General features: G+C 47.6%; 1 protein-coding gene across 1 annotated transcript in view; it reads right to left on the bottom strand.

Moving 5' to 3' along the window:
• PTGFRN (prostaglandin F2 receptor inhibitor) overlaps positions 1–11,692 on the bottom strand; it is a 136,704-nt gene extending 125,012 nt beyond the window's left edge. Inside the window, exon 1 of the mRNA XM_084843459.1 lies at positions 10,910–11,692. Coding sequence (XP_084699585.1) covers positions 10,910–10,964 — 55 coding nt within the window. The 5' untranslated portion in view covers positions 10,965–11,692. The remainder of the gene's footprint in view (positions 1–10,909) is intronic.
• Positions 11,693–19,464: the final 7,772 nt, after the last annotated feature.

The following is a 19,464-nucleotide window of genomic DNA, read 5'->3' as shown; positions in this document are numbered from 1 at the left end:
CAAATGGATTTTATTCAAATATCCAAGTGTTATAGGTTTGAATATGTGTTAGAAATTGTGTGCTTGTTTTCTAGATGAGGGTAAAGGCATCCCCTTGCAGGAGGGCAGATGCTACCACAGTCACTAAGAAACTTTTGAACTTTGTAACTCCTACTAGAAACAGGTGTGCAAAGTGATAAACATTTCCCAACACTTTCAAGGCCCATATCACCCCCCACACACAAGGTTTGGAAAATGTAGAGAACAAATGGGATACTGAAGACAAAATGTGTCAAAGTTATATACTGAATTGAACTCTGATTAGGTAACTATTTTGTCATTAGCCCTGATGTCTATGAGGGCCACCCCCAAACAGAAAACACCACTTGTCTCCATATGAAATTATCACCAGCAGGCCAATGAAATTTTTGTCCTCACCTCCCGAATATGAAGACTCTACCTACTCTCGTTCAGTGACCGTAGACTATTATAAGAAATTAATGAAATGTGTTAAAAATTTCATTCAGAGTTTGAAGAAGCACATCCATTGCACCCAATCATGAGCAGTGTCACAGCCTAAAAGCTAGAGATTGGGTCTATGTGACAAGACACCAAGAAAAGGAAGCCTGGATCCATCACACCAGATGCAAGCGTGCCATTCCACCAGATGACAAGGTAGCCAAAACCTCCACCCTCTTCAGACCAGGACGAGAAGCAGACGACAACAGGGTGGCCAAAAACCCCACCTTCCCTGGACTAGGACAAGATGTGAGGGCCTGGACAGCAGATGGTATCAAGGAATGATGGAAAGGCCTGTACCAAGTTCTTCTAGCCTCACACACCACTCTCAAAGTAGCAGGTCGAGATTCCTGGATCCATTACTCCCACTGCGCCATCACCAGAGATGCTGTGACAGACATCCCTGCCAAGCCAGGGCTAGAAGAAGCTGACAATGCCATCACCAGAGGAGCTACGACAGACAGCCCTGCTGAGTCAGGGCCAGAAGAAGCTGACATCACAGAATCAAGCCGCACTTCCCCTGACCAGGAAACAGGGGAACTTGAAGCAGACGGCAACGGACGTCGTGGGAACAACGCTAAGCCACCTGACCGCGACAAGGGTGTGCCAGAAGCAGACGAAGACTGTGTCGCATCATGGCAGGAAACACACATAGATGGACTCAAGCTGAAATGACAGCACTTGTCCTAAGAATGTTTCTATACTGTACCCCAACAATTTTAGTTAAGAGATCAACCACGTGCAGTTACTAACTGTAACAGGCAGTCACTACAACACCTGAGCCAATTCCTGGAAGTTGGGGTCCAAACACATTTATTGAGAGCTGTAGCTGCCAAGATCAGCCACCCTTTATCTGTGTTCACACCCCTACTCGTAGACGTAGTAGAGTCCCTCTAGTGGGTATCCCAATTACCATTTTACAGTTGGCATAAGCATGACAATTAAACTTGACATCTCTTGACATGAATGGTCAGACCAGACTGTCCTTAAGTGGTGAAGTTATTGCTCTCTTTTGTGTTATCTACCTCCCCGCTAACCAGTCTAACATACATTTACCACAATTGCAACATATCACTTCAGTTTGATGGGAGAAACTGGACTGTAGAAACCGATTTTTCTACAGAAGCTGTGGTAGATGTGTTTAGCAGCTGGGCAACTGTTCCTCATAAACTCTTTTATCCCTTTACACAAAATGACACCATTTCCACTTTGAGGCCGCCAGTGGGAGTTTGGTGGCTATGTGGACACACAGCAACACATGCACTCCCATCTTTGAGTGCTCCATGGCGATGTGCCCCAGGGTTTGTTGTGCCAAGTATGCGAGTTGCCACAAACCTGCCCCAGGGCTGCCAACGCAATAAACACAGTTAGGCTGGGTTTGGTTGTGGCCTCATACCCACATATGGAGTTGCAAAGAATTATGCTGACATCTGCACTCTATCTGAATCCCTCACTCAGTTCATTAATGAAAGTGTTGTCATTACCAAATCCCTCTCCAGTGAACTAGCCGAGGTACGTCTAGTAGCCTTGCAAAATAGGCTAGCTCTAGACTACCTCTAAGCCTCGCAAAGAGGTGTGTGTGCTTTAATCGGGAATGAGTGTTGAACACAAATAACAGATAACCAACCTGACATCTTGCACCGCCTCAATAATATAAACAAAATCTCTAAAGATATTTCACACATAGTACTTGGTTTCCCTCTACTATTTGAGTAAGAAAACTAGTTATTGCAATTGTTATTTTACTTGTGTTAGTAATTGCCAACCCTTGCTTTGTGCAATGATGTATAAACCTTGTTCCTCCTTTATATAAGGGCTGTCAACTTCCTACAGGCCAGTATGCTGCTAGGCCTGTAAATGAGTTCCCCCCATTGAAATATCCAGTTCTCCAGTCCATCGCCTCAAAGAATTCTATTCATAATCCAAGACTGTACAAAGAGTACTATTTGGATCAAAGGGAGGATTGTGGAAAGAATCCTTTAACCTCACCCCTAAGGTGTTATGTATACCCCAGAATGGCAACGCAGTTATAAGAGTGCCTTGACATCTGCATAAGGTGCCCAACAGATGCTTGTGCTTGTGTTAATGGTGAACCAGAGTTGCTCCATGTTTGTATGCTAGCCCACCTTGTTTTGGCAGCATAGTCTGCGAGAAGCAAATTAGAACCTGTCAGCAGCTTCTCTGGGAATTCAAAGGGAGGATGGGTTCTTCCCCAAGCTGCGGCTGATAACATTGTACTTTGTGCAGTAACTGAGTGTCACTAGCTAGCAAGCTTCCACCCTGTCCAGGGAAGGAACATTCAGCCCCTTTTCAGATAACAGACTGTGTGAATGCCTCCAAGTAATCTGTCTACTAGAGCATGACTAGAGTTCTTCCCTATATGTGACGTATTTCGCTGTATAAAAGCCCGCCCCACTGAACATTCAGGGCTCTCTGCCCCTTTGCTGACAGAGTGCCTTGCTGGCCATGCAATAAAGCGCTTTTAGATCCAGAAGTCTTACCCGTGTCTAGTGTGATCCATTGTCCGGCTAGACAACGAACAAAGAGCGTGTTCCACTCATACAACAGAGGTCACTGAGTCCAGACTTCACTAGGACTCCCCAAACACCAGCTACCACCATCTTCTGATTTGTAGAGTAGTAAGACTCTCTTCTTTAGCTCCTTAGCCGTGTACTTCAAAACCAGTACGTGTAGTGAAATATGTCAACCTTCAAATCCACCCAGACCAGAATATAAACATTTAAAAGAATAAACATGTATTTATTTATGTAACAGGTAAACATTCAAAATAGTCATCTGATAAACAGTAATAGACAATGTTTCTAAAAACTTAACACTACATCTCTGCCTTCAATAACCTTTCTTCCTCTCTCCTCATCCACCACCCCATCCTTCATTCTACTAGCTCTGGCCCCTAATTCCTCTCACTGTCTCTTTCCATCCTAACTTCACCAATTCACTCCGACCTCACCCCAACTGCCCCTTTCCTCCTTCCAACTGACTTGTGCCAACTGACACTAACTCCATTCAACATTCCATTCTGGCCTCTGCCGTCAATCGTTCCTCCGTACACTCTTCTGTTACGGGCCTTCTCTTGTTTTCTCCAGCATCTGGTACTCAACAGGTATACTGCCTTCTAGCGAGGAGGCTCTATTTAGCTTTCATGGCTTACAGCCAATAACAGATCAGTCTTTCATGAATGCATTTGTTTATTGTTTTGAAGCCATATTACCTAGGGGGTCATCACCATATCCTATGGTAATAAACTTCTTAATCACTCTTAGTTTGAAGTACTTCCTTTGACAGCTGCTTCAGACCTGAATTTAACTTCAGCCAGTGGCCTGAAGCTCCAATATTACAGAACACAGAAAGAACTCTATCTATCCTGCTCATAATTCATAATCTTATAAACCTCTATCATGTCCCCCTAGTCATGTTCCAGTCCCCCAAACTAAACATAGAAAAGAAAGCACAAATGCTTTGCTTGTAGGGAAGGTACTCCACACTCTTCATGATTTAAGGGCTGCTTTTGAGAGTGAAAAATCAAACAGTATATGGTACTCAAGATGAGGCATCACAGATTGCAGCCACCAAGAATGCCTAGTTACATGCCTTTAGTACTAAAACTCATCCCACAGATGGTACATTTAAGAGGATGCTTAATCTTAAAACTGGGATAGGACATACAGGAAGGAGCCCCTTTTAAATGTGTTGCGCCCAAGCTTTTGGCACAGACTCAATACTTTAGACATTCTGTTGAAGTTCCATTTTTATAACTTTGTCTAACCTGAAGAAGTTCTTACTTCGTATCTTTTATTCTTAATAAGACATTTGAGATGAGGGTGTTTTTTTTCAGAGTGCTTGTTTTGATGTCAATGTTTTGTAAAATTCTCAAATAATTATGGAACCAACATAATGAATAATTTGCCTTTGTTCTCAATTATCAGTATTTAATTATTTATTTCTCAATTATGTGAAGCTGAGGAGAATTTCAGAACCTCACACTACTGGCACAAAAATTTTAAGTATCAGTATTTTTAAAGCCAGCTTTCATCTATTCAGTATGAATGAACAGGATTAATTTAAAAGAGGGTCAAACACATGCAGCACTTTCGCTTTTTCTTTTAGTAACCCAAAGTAACTGCAGGAAACGACAATCTGGAGTGAAAGTTCACATGGGTGGGAACTAGGGGCACTTATCATTTTGTTTGCAGGTAGGGGTGCATGAAAGTCCCTTACCTGTCCTCGAAGCTTTTCGCGGTGGGGGGGGGAGGCGCTTCGCTGCTCCCCCTGCGAAGTTCAGGCCGGGGGGGGGAGGCTCCCCACCTCGCCCGGCCGAAATTCAGGCCGGGGGGGGAGGCTTCCCGCCTCGCCCGGCCGAAATTCAGGCCGGGGAGGAGGCGCCTTGCCTTGCCCGGCCGCGACCTAAAAAGTAAAAAAAAAAAAAAAAGCCCCCGTGATAGGCTACGTGACGATTAACGTAGCCTATCACGGCTAGATCTGCAAAGTCAGCCGTGATAGGCTACATAAATAGTCACGTAGCCTATCACGGGTGATTTAAAAAAAAAAAAGCGCGTACGCAAATGGCAGCCCCCATAGGGAGCCGCCATTCGCGTTACTTATTTGGTCGCTGTAGTCTACGTAAATCTTTACGTAGACTATGGCGAAAATAAGGGCAATGCAAATAGCGTTGCCCTTATTTTCGCCGTAGTCTACGTAAAGATTTACATAGACTACAGCGACCAAATAAGGAACATGAATGGCGGCTCCCTATGGGAGCCGCCATTATCCGTACGCGCTTTTTTTTTTTAAGTCACCCGTGATAGGCTACGTGACAATTTACGTAGCCTATCACGGGTGACTTTGCAAATCTAGCCGTGATAGGCTACGTTAATCGTCATGTAGCCTATCATGGGGGCGTTTTGTTTTGTTTTTCTTTTATTGGAATGGCGGCGGCAGCCGGTCAAAAGACCAGCTGCCGCTCCCGCCCCGGACGAAGACCCGCCGAACCACCGGCCGGACCCGCCGCCAGGAGGGACATTCGCCAAAGGTAATTCCCGTCCCGGGGGGGGTGCGGGGTGCAGGGGGGTGCGGAGAATTTCTCCCCGAAACTTGTTCGGGGGGCCAAACACGTTGGCGCTCGGCCCCCCGAAGTTTCGGGGAGAAATTCTCCGCCAACCCTATTTGCAGGCCATTTTCCTTACCAAGATTGCTCCCTCCAAGGTGCTCCTCACCTTGTGGGGAAATTGGTTAAACATTCGTGCCACTGAACATCGCATACAGTTTGACCCTTAGATGCCCCTGCAACATCAAACATGGGTAGTTTTTGCTTATGAAGCCAATTATCATACCTTCTATTCTCAAAGGCATGAGAGTCTTTACCATACTGCGCAATATCCAATACTACATTACAATAGTACACTACACTACAAAATGTAAATTATTTTGCACTAGCATAAATGACCTCTACAGCAACACCAATAGGGCTTGCTGGTGGAACAGGTTTCCCTGGAGAACCCGACTTGTCATCAAGCACTAATGGTGTTGTGCTAGTGCAATGTAATTTACATTAGTGATAGTGTTGCATTGGATACTGCTCACTCCTTGTAAGCCCTTTTTGTGTTTTCCCTATGATAGAGGTTGTCTTACTAGTTGACAATGGTTGGGATCGCCAAAGGTACTTTGGATGTGTCCAAAGTTCTGAGCATGTCCCATGGAATTCTTTTCTTTGAACATCAGGCCCCAAGCTGTATCACATTATTTTTTTAAAGACCCCTCAGTTTAAAAAGCAGCTTGCTATATGGCACAGGGGAGGGAACACACACAGGCACGAAGACTCCTTTGGGTGTGCAATATTAGCTGTATGGCTGTTTGAATCCTGGCCAGGAAAATGAAGATCCTCCACTTCTCAAGAGACACTTCATACATTACAATTTAGCTAGTATGTTGGCTGTCCATCAACTTTATTATTACTATCATTATCATGGCAATTTCAGGGTGCACTGCTCTCACAAGGTGGCTTACAATATTACAAAAACACGAACACACAATTACAATTAAACTCATACAGACATCAGTAGCAGCAGCAGCTGCTAATTATTTTGAAGCACCAAATACAAACTGGAACAAATGAGTTTTCAGAGTTTTATTAAAAGCCAGCAGTGATGAAGCCATACGTATCTCCCTCAGGAGGGAGTTCCAAAGATATGGGGCCACCACTAAGAAAGCCCTATTCCTAGTCCCCATCTCTTGCTGGTGGGCCAGAGAGTAGGGCCTCCGATGCTTATCTTAATGCTTGGGCAGGCTCATACAGGTGTAGGCAGTCCTTCACAAAATGTGGTCCCAATGGGGGCCAATCATAGTTCTTGTGGGAGCACATTCCACAAGAAAAAGACACTGGAGAAAGCCCTTTCACATGTGCCCTCTACGGGTAATGGTGCCCTCAAAAGGGCCTCTCCTGCAGATCTTAATAGCTGGGCAGATTTATAGTAAGAAGTGGCCCCTCAGATAGCCAGGTCAATTGGCAATGAAGTAGGACAATCAGAGGGGAGAGTACCTGTGCCATCTGCCTGCATGTAGCTGCTTTGCAGAGCATTGAAATACTTCTGAAAGTGAGGAAATAAGGAGAATAGAAACAGCAAGCAAAGATTTGCCAGTCCTGAAGGAACAGACCACGAGTGGAACTCCCCCTTTTTGTACTGAGTCGGACAAACTTCACCTTTAAGAGTGTCTAATGGCAAAGCAGAAAATATTTTCTTTTATTTATTCCAGAGGCATGAAGAAAAAAAGAATATCGGATTGCTGGCAGTTGGAAAAGAACAGGTAACTCAGTACTGGTTTATTCTACTCTTTCCCATTCAATCACCAGGATTTTCCCATATTCTTCCTCTGCACATCCATTTCTATTATTGATCTGCCAAATACCATATCTAATGGGCAAAGTCCTTTATGGTCTCTTGTTTCGTCTTTTTACCATAATTGCATTGTAAAGGACACTGTTTCGTGAGGTTCATGATTATAAGCAGACAAGCAACTAATTACTGGAAGCCTTTAACTGCAGGGTTTGAATTAAACCTTGATTCAAATTACTAACTGTTGTAGCATCAAAGAAATCAAACAGCTGGAAATGCAAGCCATAGCAAACAACAATGGAGCTAAAATGAAGCTGTCTGAGAGATCCCTAATGCTAGCCAGAAGCTGGAGATTAGACAGAAAAAGCAATGCAAGGACCTCTGAAGCATGGAAGACAAATATTGATTACCTGGGGATCTTGCAAGTTGATTCGGAATGTTTTTACTGAGGTATAACATGAGTCACCTGCTTCCTTCGAACCCTTTCCCACCAAAAGAAAGAAGCTGTTTTTTTTAATTAAATTGAACTACTTATCTTAATTAGGACTGAAAAGCCTGACATTTGCTCTGGTTACAGATTAAATACATGCAACTCTTAAGAATAAGAACCTGCAAGGTGGCGTTTCATGTGGATTTGCAAAGTCTGTCTTATTGTGGGTATCTGATTTTTGAGCTGTTCTCATGCTATCAAAAGGTGATGGCTAGATAACTTTAAAGACTAAAGCACTAAGCTGTGATCCACAGAATTCACATCAGGCAAGGATCCCTCTTCCCTGGGCATGTGCCTCACCTGTTTCCACGTGAAACCAGTTGGGAGATATGCGCTTCTGAAGCCAACAACAGTGACACACTTCCTTCTATACTTACCCGACCTAGTAAATATATAACTAGGGAATTATTTCCAACGTAGCGGGCAAGAACTTTGATCACATAACACACGACATAGTGCACCACAACTCTTTATGTGATATAAATTGGCAAAACATTTCCCTAATCTTTATCCTTTTTACTCACCTCCATAGGCACAAGTCCTATCTATGCTGAACACCCTAAAGGCTGTAATCCTAAACATGCATGAGGGATCAAGTCTTGAACTCCCTATGAAATTGCTTCCCATTACGACTTTGCTTCTCAGTAAAGATGCTTAGGATCACACTGAGCAAATATCTAAGAATGAGAGAAAGGTCAAAATTGTTTGCCTACAGCTTCTTCCCTGATATTTTAGATTTCCCCATAAAAATTCTGAGCAATACTGCCCCCCCCCACACACACACACACAAAACACCTCTATTGGAGTTGGCTTTTTCAGGCTCAAACTCCATATGACAGTGGTGGCAGACTCATTTTTATATCCACATCTGCCCATGTTACAGTGCAGTGGTGTAGACTAATTTTTAGATCAAGAACGGCATGCAGGTTAGGCAACTGACCCCTACGGTGCTTGCTGCTTACCTCCCTGTAGTCTTTGCCCCCAGACTAGCTAACTTCCAGTCTCTGAGGCCAGCCACAGGAAGAACAGCACTGGAGGAAAGGCTACAGGGAGACACCAACACACAGATTTATGTGCCCCTTTTGCTCTAAAAATCAGGGGACTCATTTCCACAATTTATATGTGATTGGGGCAAACCTGGGTAAATGAACCGATCTGTCACTGCCAAGGGTACCTCAGACCATGTTTGACAAAGGACAGAATTCTTCTTTTTGTGCTAAATGAACATCAGCACCAAACTCCACTAAATTTGGTAGGTTAAGGAATTATTTAAATTCTCTAAGATAACATGTGGGAAGGGGCATGAAATATGGCCTATCCAGATAATATTAAATCCAGTACCTTGCATATGAAAATACGTAGTACTTCAGAACTGATGAAGATCAAAGCACTCCAATAATGATTTTGGATAATTGTAATACTTAAGAGGAATAGCCCTTCTATTTTATGCCCCAAGGCATGAATTCCCATTACCCTAAGTTTAAGTCAATAAAATTATTCTAAATCCTGTAATGTTAATAACGGAAACCCTCTTGAAAGACTTAAAGACATTTTATAACACATATCTTACAGGTTAATTACAGATGCTCTGAAATACCTTTTCCACATGCTATGAAGCACTAGTAGCCTCTTTTGAAAATCCCTTCTGCATATTACATTTTCTAGGTTTATTCACTTTCTCACACATACATCTTATTTTAAAATGTGTTGTTACAAAGTGCCCCAAGCACTAGAGGCCAAAACCCAAGTATAGAACACATCTCTCCTTGTCTAGCACCGGAACCCACACCAGGACAGCTGTTCTACAGAGTCTACAAACTTTTAGCAATTATAGACGTGCCATTCATTAATTAGCATGGTATACTGAGAACAAAAATTAACAAACCTAAAATTAGGATTAGAGCACCTCTGTACACCAGAATTTTTCTGAATACCAAAATGACAAGATACACACAAAGCTAAATCCAACCCTGTTTTATGCTAGCTCTTTAATGCTCCAAAGCTGCCTCGGTGGATTCTAGCAGAAGCTTACGTTTTCCATTAATCTAGATGTCAGAGAAAGAACTATGAAGTGAAAACAACTGCTGAAGACACTGCCAATGCAGCTTCCAAAAACAAAGAGTTAAATAAAACGTATTGGCAGAAATTGTGGAAGGTTTCATCAAAGCAACGTGCAGGAACAATGAAAGAAGATCCTGTTTTCAAATCATTAAAGCACCAGAGCTTTAGACTGTAAAGTTCACAATAATGAAATGCACTCACACCTTACAGGGGGCAACTACTAAAGCCACCCTCCTTATACTCCAAAAGAGAACTCAAGGTGAATATTCTTTATTGGTTGCCAGCAAGTAGGCTGGAAAGCTAGACCTCTTGAGGCTACATGATGGAAGAAACTCAACATAGATGGGTTCCCTCTAACTACAGCTGGGAGATAAAAGAGAAGTACAAGCCTGGATTTCCCCCCCCCCCCCCCGAACATTCTAACACACACTTATAAAGTGGAGATCTGGAGTTGCATTAATGGTTTCGAAATACAGAGGAAGATGGTAATGCCACCTGAACACGAGGTTAAACGGTCTCATTTCTGTCAAAGTGTAGGGCTGCCTACTCCATTTAATAGAACTATCTGTCAAAAACACACACCTGGGTCTTAAGGTGGGCCAGGGTGCTCCCCTGAAGGGTTACCTAGATCCTGGACTACATAATCAATAAGAAGAAAAAAGGTTTCTAGGCATGGGAAGAGTGCCGTCACCATCACCCACACCACTTCACAACTTATCCTGAAACAGCTGGGATTAACGAGCAAGGCTTCCCGGGAAAACAACATGGCTCTCAAGCAAGCCCGACACCCCCTCTCCCCCTCCCCGCTTTTTAGCAATCGCGCACCTCCCACCAGAAGCAGCATTCCCAAGGGCAAGTACCTAATCCACCGGTCAGGATCCTTAATACCTTATTTACACCAACATAATCCCACATTCACTAATGTCCCCCCACATCACCCCCCCCCACACACACACACCCCTCACATCTCCGCCTCCCACCCACCCCACATCCCAGCCCAAGGACTGACCAAACAGTAACAGGAGGGGGAGCAGAAGGGGCGCGTTCTCCCCTCGGTGCCCCATGCCGCTATGTCCAAAACTGGGGGCGGGGGGCGAGGATAAGCGCGCAGAGAGCCAGCCGGAGCCCCCGGGTGGGTCGGTCGGTCGGTCGGTCAGTCAGTCAGTCAGCGGCGCCTCACCAAGCGGAGCCTCCGACAGGGGGGCGGGGCAAAATAACCCGAGCGCCAGCACGACCAGCGAGCAGCCCTGGCTCGCTCCCCGCTGGCTGGCTTGTCCTAGGAGCGGCAGGAGCGAGCGAGGGACGGGGGAGCCGCCCGCCTCGCCGCTACCGCCGTCCCCTTCCTCAGCCCGGCCGCGCAGCCAACCACAGAGACAAACTTTCCCAGCCCCCGCCCCGCTGCCCCTCCCGCAGGTGCCGCGGGGAGGCCAGCCCGCCCCCCACCCCTTAAAGGGGAGGAGGAGGAAGAAGGAGCAGCAGCAGCAGGAGGTGAAGCGGCGACGGCTGCCTGGCCGCGGAGCCCTGCCGAGGGAGCCCCCGCGTCGCTTTGCCCTGGCTGAGGAAAGCCATCAACTCTAGCGATTGTTTCGCGCACGGCGAGTCCTCGGCCCCTAGCTAGTACACGCCCCAACCCCCGGTGCACGCGGGCGAGGAAACCCCGCCCCTCTCCCTCGCTGTCTTCCAGGATCCCGAAGAGGAACAAAGTCCCTCCAAGTAGACCGCGGAAAACCTGCTCCTCTTGCGTCGAGGGAAGAATGGAGACCACCATTCCCTTCTCCCCGCGTTCCCGCCCAGATTCGGGAGTCGAAAAAGAAGGCGGGGAGGGGAGAGGTCCGGTCGCACAGAAGGGGCATTTCAGGCAGAGAAAGCGCGGGAAGCGGGTCAAGGAGGCGCGTTCGTGGTCCCGGGCATTCGAGCAGGGCGGCGGCGGCAGCGGGAGCAGGTCCTCCCGTCAGAGAGAGAAAGGAGTCGCTCGGTTATGAGGGTTCTAGAATTTGATTGCAGCGCAGTCCTGTACACACGTATTTTCCTCGTGCGTAAGCCCCATTATGTTCACTGGAGCTTGTCCCCAGGTAAGCGTGGATAGGATTGCAGCCCTGAGCCCCAGCATCTGGGCTTGTGGCTTTGGGGCTCCGAAGCTGCGATCCTATATGCACGCACACTTGGAGGCAAATCCAGACCCGTTGAGATCAAGGGACTTCCGTCACAGTGGACGTGGTTTACGATCGGGCTGTAAAAGTGAGCTGTGAAATAAGAAGAGGGTGCCTTTGTGGGTGGCGGCGCCGCCTTCTTCCCCGCTGCATGCATTTGGAAGTATGGAGCACATTTCGGGGGTTACGGGGGAGCAGAGAGGAAGGCCCAAAGGGCGGTATTTCTCACTTTAGAAGTTGAGGGTTCTTGCCTGTAAAGTAATGGGAGAAAAATATGTTAAACATAATATCCTCTGTCAACAACTACATTTAAACTTGATATAACTTCCTTTTTTGTGTTTGTTTCCATGTATGTCTTTATATTTGGAAAATTAATAAAATCTTTAAAAATAAAAGTTAATGTAAGAAAGAAAAGAATCGAGTGTTCTCGACACATTCTTGGATATCTATCGCCCAGTTACAGCCATGGTGGAGGCTGGGAAAAGATCCACACCTCTTGCTCTGACAGTTTAAAATTGTTTCTATTCATTCCAAATAGTCTGGGTGCTGGAATAGAAGGGAGATCAGCAACAGAAAGGAAGGGGAATCCCTAATCACATTGATTTCTTCACAATATATATACCACGGATTGGGAACAAGTGAAGAAATCCCTGGTCACAGAAATGATAAAGCAACATCTTTAATTTTAAAGGATAGCCTACCCTTCTATCACAAAAATACCCCACAGTGTGGTGTTTGATACCATCCATCATAGTAACCTTCTGGACCAGCCTTTTCCAATCCAGTGCCCTCCAGATGTGTATGTGCATAGATGGCTGGAGATCATAGGAGTTGTAGTCCAACACATCTGAAAGACACCAGACTAGGGAAGGCTGTTCTGGGCTGTCTTGTTGGATTGGGGCCTTAGCTGGTGACACAGTTTCGCTATGGATTACATCTAGGCTGTCAGACTGAAGGCAAAAGGAGAAGGGGACGGCAGAGGATGAGATGGCTAGATAGCATCACCAATGCAATGAATATGAACTTGAGCACGCTCCGGGAGAGAGCGCAGGACAGGAAGGCCTGGCGTGCGATGGTCCATGGGGTCACAAAGAGTCGGACACGACTGAACAACAACAACTGAAATCAATGGGACTTAAGCTAGTCATGGGTAACTGTGCTACCCTTAAGCATGACTACGACTGGGTCCAACCTCATGGTTCCAGTCCTATCTAGGAGGTGGTTTTCAGAAGGTGAGCCTGGGAGACTGCTGTTCCACCCCACAGCATTGGCCTGCAGGGGTGCTCTAAAGTGCCATCTTGTCTCCATTGCTATTTAATATCTACAAGAAATCAAAGGGTGAGCTCTTGGAAATTTGGGATATGGCGCCACTTATACGTTGATGACACCTAGCTCTGCATCTGAGTCCTGAGCGGCAGTTGGGGTCCTGAAACAATGTTTGGGCTTGGTGATGGATAGAATGAGGGCATCATGATTGGCAAAAGGAAGTTCTGATGGTGAATCAGTGGAACTAGGTTATGGCCTGTTATGGATAGGTGTGCACCCCTCCTTATGGCCCAGGTTTGCAGTTTAGGGGTTCTCTGGATGCCTAGGTGACAGCAGTGGCCAGGAATGTCTCAGCCTAGGCTGCTATGCCAGGTACTCATTGCTGAACCAGAAAGAACTGGTCACCACAGCTCACACCTTGATAACATCTAGACTAGACTAATGTAATGCACTTTATGTCAAACTGCTGTTGAACAGTGTTTGGAAGCTACAACTGGTCTGGAATGCATCAGCACAACTGTTGCTGAACCAAATTTTACATCTACTCCACTGGTTTTCAGCTTGTTTCTGAGCCCAGTTAAAAGGGAGTTGGTGTACTGGTTACACAAGAATAAAAAATGTACACAAGCACCACACTGGGAATTCGCTTTTTAGTAATAGACTCCATATGAACTCCACTAGGGAATTAAGGGCGCGATCCTATCTAGATAGGCGGCCGCCTCTGAACTCGGAGGCGACCGCCTATCCAAAGCAGGGCAGGAGCAGCATGGAGGGGATAGTTTCCTCCATGCTTCTCCTTCCCTGCTTTTTTGGCTAGACAGCCACAGGAGGACAGAGTGGGGAAGGAGGCTGCTGTATAACACATAGGATGTGTCTTACAGGCAGTTATGCTCTCCTGGCCCTGGAACGCCCCCAGCCACCCCCTTTTCAACCACTCCATGCTACTCTTGCGAGTGCGGAGGATGGGGCTGTTCTGAGCTGCCTCCGAGGCAGTGCAGATGTGGTGGGACGTCAGTTCTCAAGGAACTGACCTCAGAGCGCAGGCTCTGAGGTCAGTTTCCAGGAAACAACATATCCTATGGCTGTCTAGCTGCTGTCTAGTGGCCATAGGATTGCTCCCTCCGCAGCTCATATACCTGACACAGCTATGCAAAGTTAACTTATGAGGCAGAAGTTCAAATAGAGACCATAGAAGTCCATACACAAGGTGGGGAAATTAGCTTACTAGGCATTCAGCCTCTACTTGAACGGAAGCAGGGCTGAAGCAGCCAAAACCGGGTGTTTTGGGGAAAAGAGTTGGTGACGCTTTCGACTTCTGTGGTTTGGAAAGTGATTTCTGCAAAGTGATTTCAGCAAGGAAGCAGAACCAAATGACGGAATGGAAAAATGGGCACTAAGCCCAGGGTTTGTACAGTATTTTTAGACAAAGCCAAATAAAAGGGGCAAATACCCTGGCCAGGATGAATACCAGCCATAACAGGATGGAGGTCCCTGCAAAATCTAATCAAAATGGAATCTTCCTGGAGTGCCGCACCCAAGGATGGAGATCTCTACCAGAACTTAAAGGTATTTATGCGACACCTTGTGGGTATGCAAGGCTTTAACTGGGTGTATTCATGCTTAACGCCTGAGTAAGATGCCTCCATTCCCATAGTGAGGCACTCCTTTTAGTAAAGCGCATTGGATTATCTTGTCCTGCATATGTGACCAGAGGTACATGACCTCTGAATCTTGTCCTGCATACGTGACCAGAGGTACATGACCTATGAGGCAATCACTTACTGGAACTTCTCCCTCATGCCAGCTAGAACTCTCAGCCCTCCGTGCTGTGCTTCCACATGGGGCCAAGCTGAGCTTCTTAAATCAACCTTGCACAATATTAAAGAATACAGGGGCAAAGTGTCTCCCAGGCACTTATGCCCAGCAGCCTGCCAACACTGGTTAGGGATGTTAAAGAATTCGGCCACGGACTCCAGTGAGGCCGGATTCTTTAGATACCTTTAGATCTAGATTTAGATTTAGATTTTAGATCTAAAGATTCTTTAGATTCTTTAGATACCTTTAGGGGGCTGGATACCCCCAGAGTCCGTAGCAGAACGGAGCAATCCCCCCCACCATCCCACGGAATCCCCCCAGGACGGAGCCTAACTTTGTCTCAGGGTGTCTCAGGGTGGACACTGAACCCATAGAATCCCAGAGTAGTTCTGATTCTGAGGAAGAGGAGCCGCTCCTGGGAGAGGAGCGCACTCATCTTTCCCAGGGCCAACAGCTGACAGAGATTCCTCCCACCGGCATTCCTAGCTTAGATAGTAGTCCTGGGAGTGACAGAGCGTGGGAAGCAGACTTGCTGGACACACAACGCCGACGCAGGGAGCGGCGCCAAATGGAGGGCGCGGAAAGGAGGCGTAGTGCCCGGTTGGCACGCAAACAATGGTTGCACCCAGAGGATCCAAGGGAAAAGGGGAGGGACTCTCCCTAGCCCATAAGTTCAGGGTCTGCCAGTGATTCCCTTTCAAACGGGGACCAACTGTTCCAACTTAGGGCATAGGTACTCTGCTGCTCATATCTAGTTGCTAACAGTAGAGTTGTTAGGTTGTAAAAGAGGAATAAAGCTTTGAAAAGAATCCCTTTGTCTGTGTCTGGACTTGGCTACTGGATTAGACTGAGAGAGGCCTCCAAGGAGCCCTTGACAGCTTGGTCCCCGTTCCTCTTTTCTCTCTCTCTCTCTCTTCTCCTATTGCCTTATGGAGGGTGCCAGGGACCCAGTGGAGCAAGTTCTAGCGCAAGAGAACCAGATGCTCCGTGATCAGATGGCTCAACTGACGGCTGCCATGCAGAATCTACAGGCTGCGGTTCAACCCCCTCCACCTCTGATTCCCCCCCGCCGCAAGTGCCCGGTGGCTTTGCCAGATAAGTTTTCTGGTGAGAAAGGACTTTTTCAGATTTTCAGGGCCCAATCGGAGCTGTACATGCGTCTTAGGCCTGAGGATTTCCAGACAGAACAGGTTTGTGTGGGTTTCATCGTTAACCTACTGTCAAGCATGGCAGCTAGATGGGCTTCGGGGCTCCTGCTCGCTAATGACCCCCTGCTTGGGGACTATCAAGGTTTCACGACAGCGATGGCCCGTTTTTTTGGTGACCCCCTGCACACGCAGACGGCTTCTCAGGAGATTCGCTGCCTTGGGCAGGCCAAGAACTCAGTTTCCAGGTACGCTACAACCTTTCGCTTGCTGATGCAGGATTTACAGTGGAATGATGCCACGCTAGTGGCTCAGTTTTTGGATGGTTTGAACGACAAGATCTTGGATGAGTTGGTGCGCACTCCCAGCCCGCCTACTTTGGAAGACCTCATCCAGACCTGCCTTCAGATAGATAGTCGGCTGGAGGGGCGCCGGTAGACCTGGCGGGGTGCGGGGGCCGGGATTTCCCTCCTCCCATTCCCCCACGTTTCCTGCCCCCTCCCCCACCCCCTGCTCTGGCGCTGTGGGTGGAGGAGACCCTGATGCAGCTGGGAGCTACCTGAGCCTCACTGCCGCCAGAGGAACTTGAACGCCGGCGAGCTGAGCACCGATGTTTTCAATGTGGAAAGCTGGGGCATTTCGCCAAGACCTGCCGAGTTAAATCCACAGCTCCGCTGCGTCCCCTTCCTCTCCTTCCCCCTCCTCCTCATCCCCAGGCCTGACTAGACTGCCCCCCAAGCTTGTTGGGGGCCTCTAGTGTGGGGGTCAGTTCCCCACCAGGTGGGTGCCGTCCCCAACCCCCCCCCACCCTCCCATCTGTGGTTGCATATTCACCTCCGCTCCTCCCAGTGGGGTGAGGTGGAGGCCCTAGCTTTAGTGGACTTAGGGGCTATGACCAGTTTCATGGATGAGACCTTCGCCCTCTTCCACAAGGTTCCTACCCTGCCCCTTCCTGCCCCCTTGGCAGCGGAGACCATTGGTGGGCGTCCTCTCTCTTCGGGCACGGTGACCCGTATTACAGTTCCGCTCACTCTGCACATCCAGTCCCACGTTGAGCAGATTCAGTTTCACTTAGCCAAGGTTCCCTTATACCCAATCGTGCTGGGTGTTTCCTGGCTCTCTAAGCACAAGCTAGGGATGTACGAAAATCACTTACCTTTCGGGGATTATGCTGATGGTGGGGGGGGGAGGCGCTCCGTCCCTCCCCCCCCCGGAATCCTGGCCGGCCGGCTGTGCTCTGCAGCGATTCTGCGGAGCCACTGGCCGGCTCCGCCAGCAGCCGGAAATCCGGCCGCTGGCTAGCAGGGACGCAAATGGCGGTGGCCGTGAAGTCCCTGCAGTCAGCCATGATAGGCTACGTAAATGTTTACGTAGCCTATCACGGCTGATTTAAAACAAAAACATGCACATACGCAAATGGCGGCGGCCATGGCCGCCGCCATTTGCGTTCCTTATTTTGGCATGTCTTAGTCTATGTAAACATTTATGTAGACTAAGATGGCAAAAATAAGGGGAACGCAAATAGCGTAGCGTCTACGCTATTTGCGTTCCCCTTATTTTCGCCATCTTAGTCTACGTAAATCTTTACGTAGACGAAGACGTGCCAAAATAAGGAACACAAATGGCGGCGGCCATGGCCGCCGCCATTTGCATATGCACGTGTGTGTTGTTGTTGTTTTTAAGTCAGCCGTGATAGGCTACGTAAACATTTACGTAGCCTATCACAGTGTTTTTTTTAAAATCTAGCTGTGATAGGCTACGTAAATCTTTACGTAGCCTATCACATATTTTTGTTTTTGTTTTGTTTTTTACCTAGAAATGGCGGCGGCGGCGGCCAGTCGGAAGATCAGCCGCTGCAGCCGCCGCCGCCGCCGAATCACGGCAAAAAGATTTACGTAGACTACGGCAAAAAGATTTATGTAGACTACGTAAAAGATTTACGTAGGTAAAAGATTTACATAGACTACGGCGAAAATAAGGGCCACGCTATTTGCGTTGCCATTTTTTTCGCCGTAGTTTACATAAAGATTTACGTAGACTACAGCGACCAAATAAGGAACGCGAATGGTGGCTCCCTATGGGGGCCGCCATTTGCGTACGCGCTTTTTTTTTTTTTTTAATGTCACACGTGATAGGCTACGTGACGATTAACGTAGCCTATCACGGCTGACTTTGCAGATCTAGCCGTGATAGGCTATGTTAATCGTCACATAGCCTATCACGGGGGTGTTTTTTTTTTTTTTTACTTTTTAGTTCGCGGCCGGGCGAGGCGAGGCGCCTCCCCCCCGGCCTGAATTTCGGCAGCGAAGCGCCTCCCCCCCACCGCGAAAAGCTTCGAGGACAGGTAAGTGACTTTCGTCCATCCCTACGTAGCGCATACAATCTCATTCGCATCCAGGAGGGGGATGAGTGGAAGACCTCTTTCGGGACCCAGTAGGGAGCGTATGAATACCTAGTAATGTCTTTTGGGCTCACCTGCGCCCCCCCCACACTTTTTCACGTTTTATGAATGCCATCTTCCAGGACTATTTGGACAATTTCCTCATTGTTTATCTCAATGATTTACTTATATTTTCTGAGACCCCCACGCCCATCAGTGTCATGTCTCCACCATCCTCCAGCGCCTCCGCGAGAACCATGTTTATGCCAAGCTGGGGAAATGTGTGTTTGACCTAACCTCTTTGGACTTTCTTGGCTACATTATTTCCCCTGACGGTATCAGGATGGATCCTGCAAAGGTCCAGGCGGTCCTCTCCTGGCAGGCTCCATCCACCAAGAAGGACTTGCAACGTTTTCTGGGTTTTGCTAATTTTAGAACCAACCATCGCAACCTCAAACATCTTCAGACAGCCCGTGCCTTAAACCAGCGGCAGATTAGGTGGGCGCTTTTTTTTTCTCGGTTCCACCTTAAGGTTTGCCATGTGAAAGCCTCCGACAACCTACAAGCGGGTGCTCTTTCTCGTAAGCCTGACCTCCAGCTAGGGATGGGGGAGAATTTCTCCCCAAAACTTTGGGGGGCCAAGCGCCAACGCATTCGGTCCTCCGAAGGTTGTTCGGGGAGAACTTCTCGCCCCCCCGCCCCCCCCCCCCCGGGATGGGACTTACCTTTCACGAATGTCCCTCCCGGCGGCAGGTCCCAGCGGCAGTTCGGCAGGTCTTCGTCAGGGGCGGGGGCGGCAGCCGGTCTT

The sequence above is a fragment of the Heloderma suspectum genome, chromosome 3 (assembly GCF_057233095.1).
Source record: "Heloderma suspectum isolate Gila_16-S chromosome 3, 16-S_ref, whole genome shotgun sequence".
In the NCBI taxonomy this organism is placed as follows: Eukaryota; Metazoa; Chordata; class Lepidosauria; order Squamata; family Helodermatidae; genus Heloderma; species Heloderma suspectum.
This window is presented reverse-complemented; position numbering and strand designations above follow the sequence as displayed.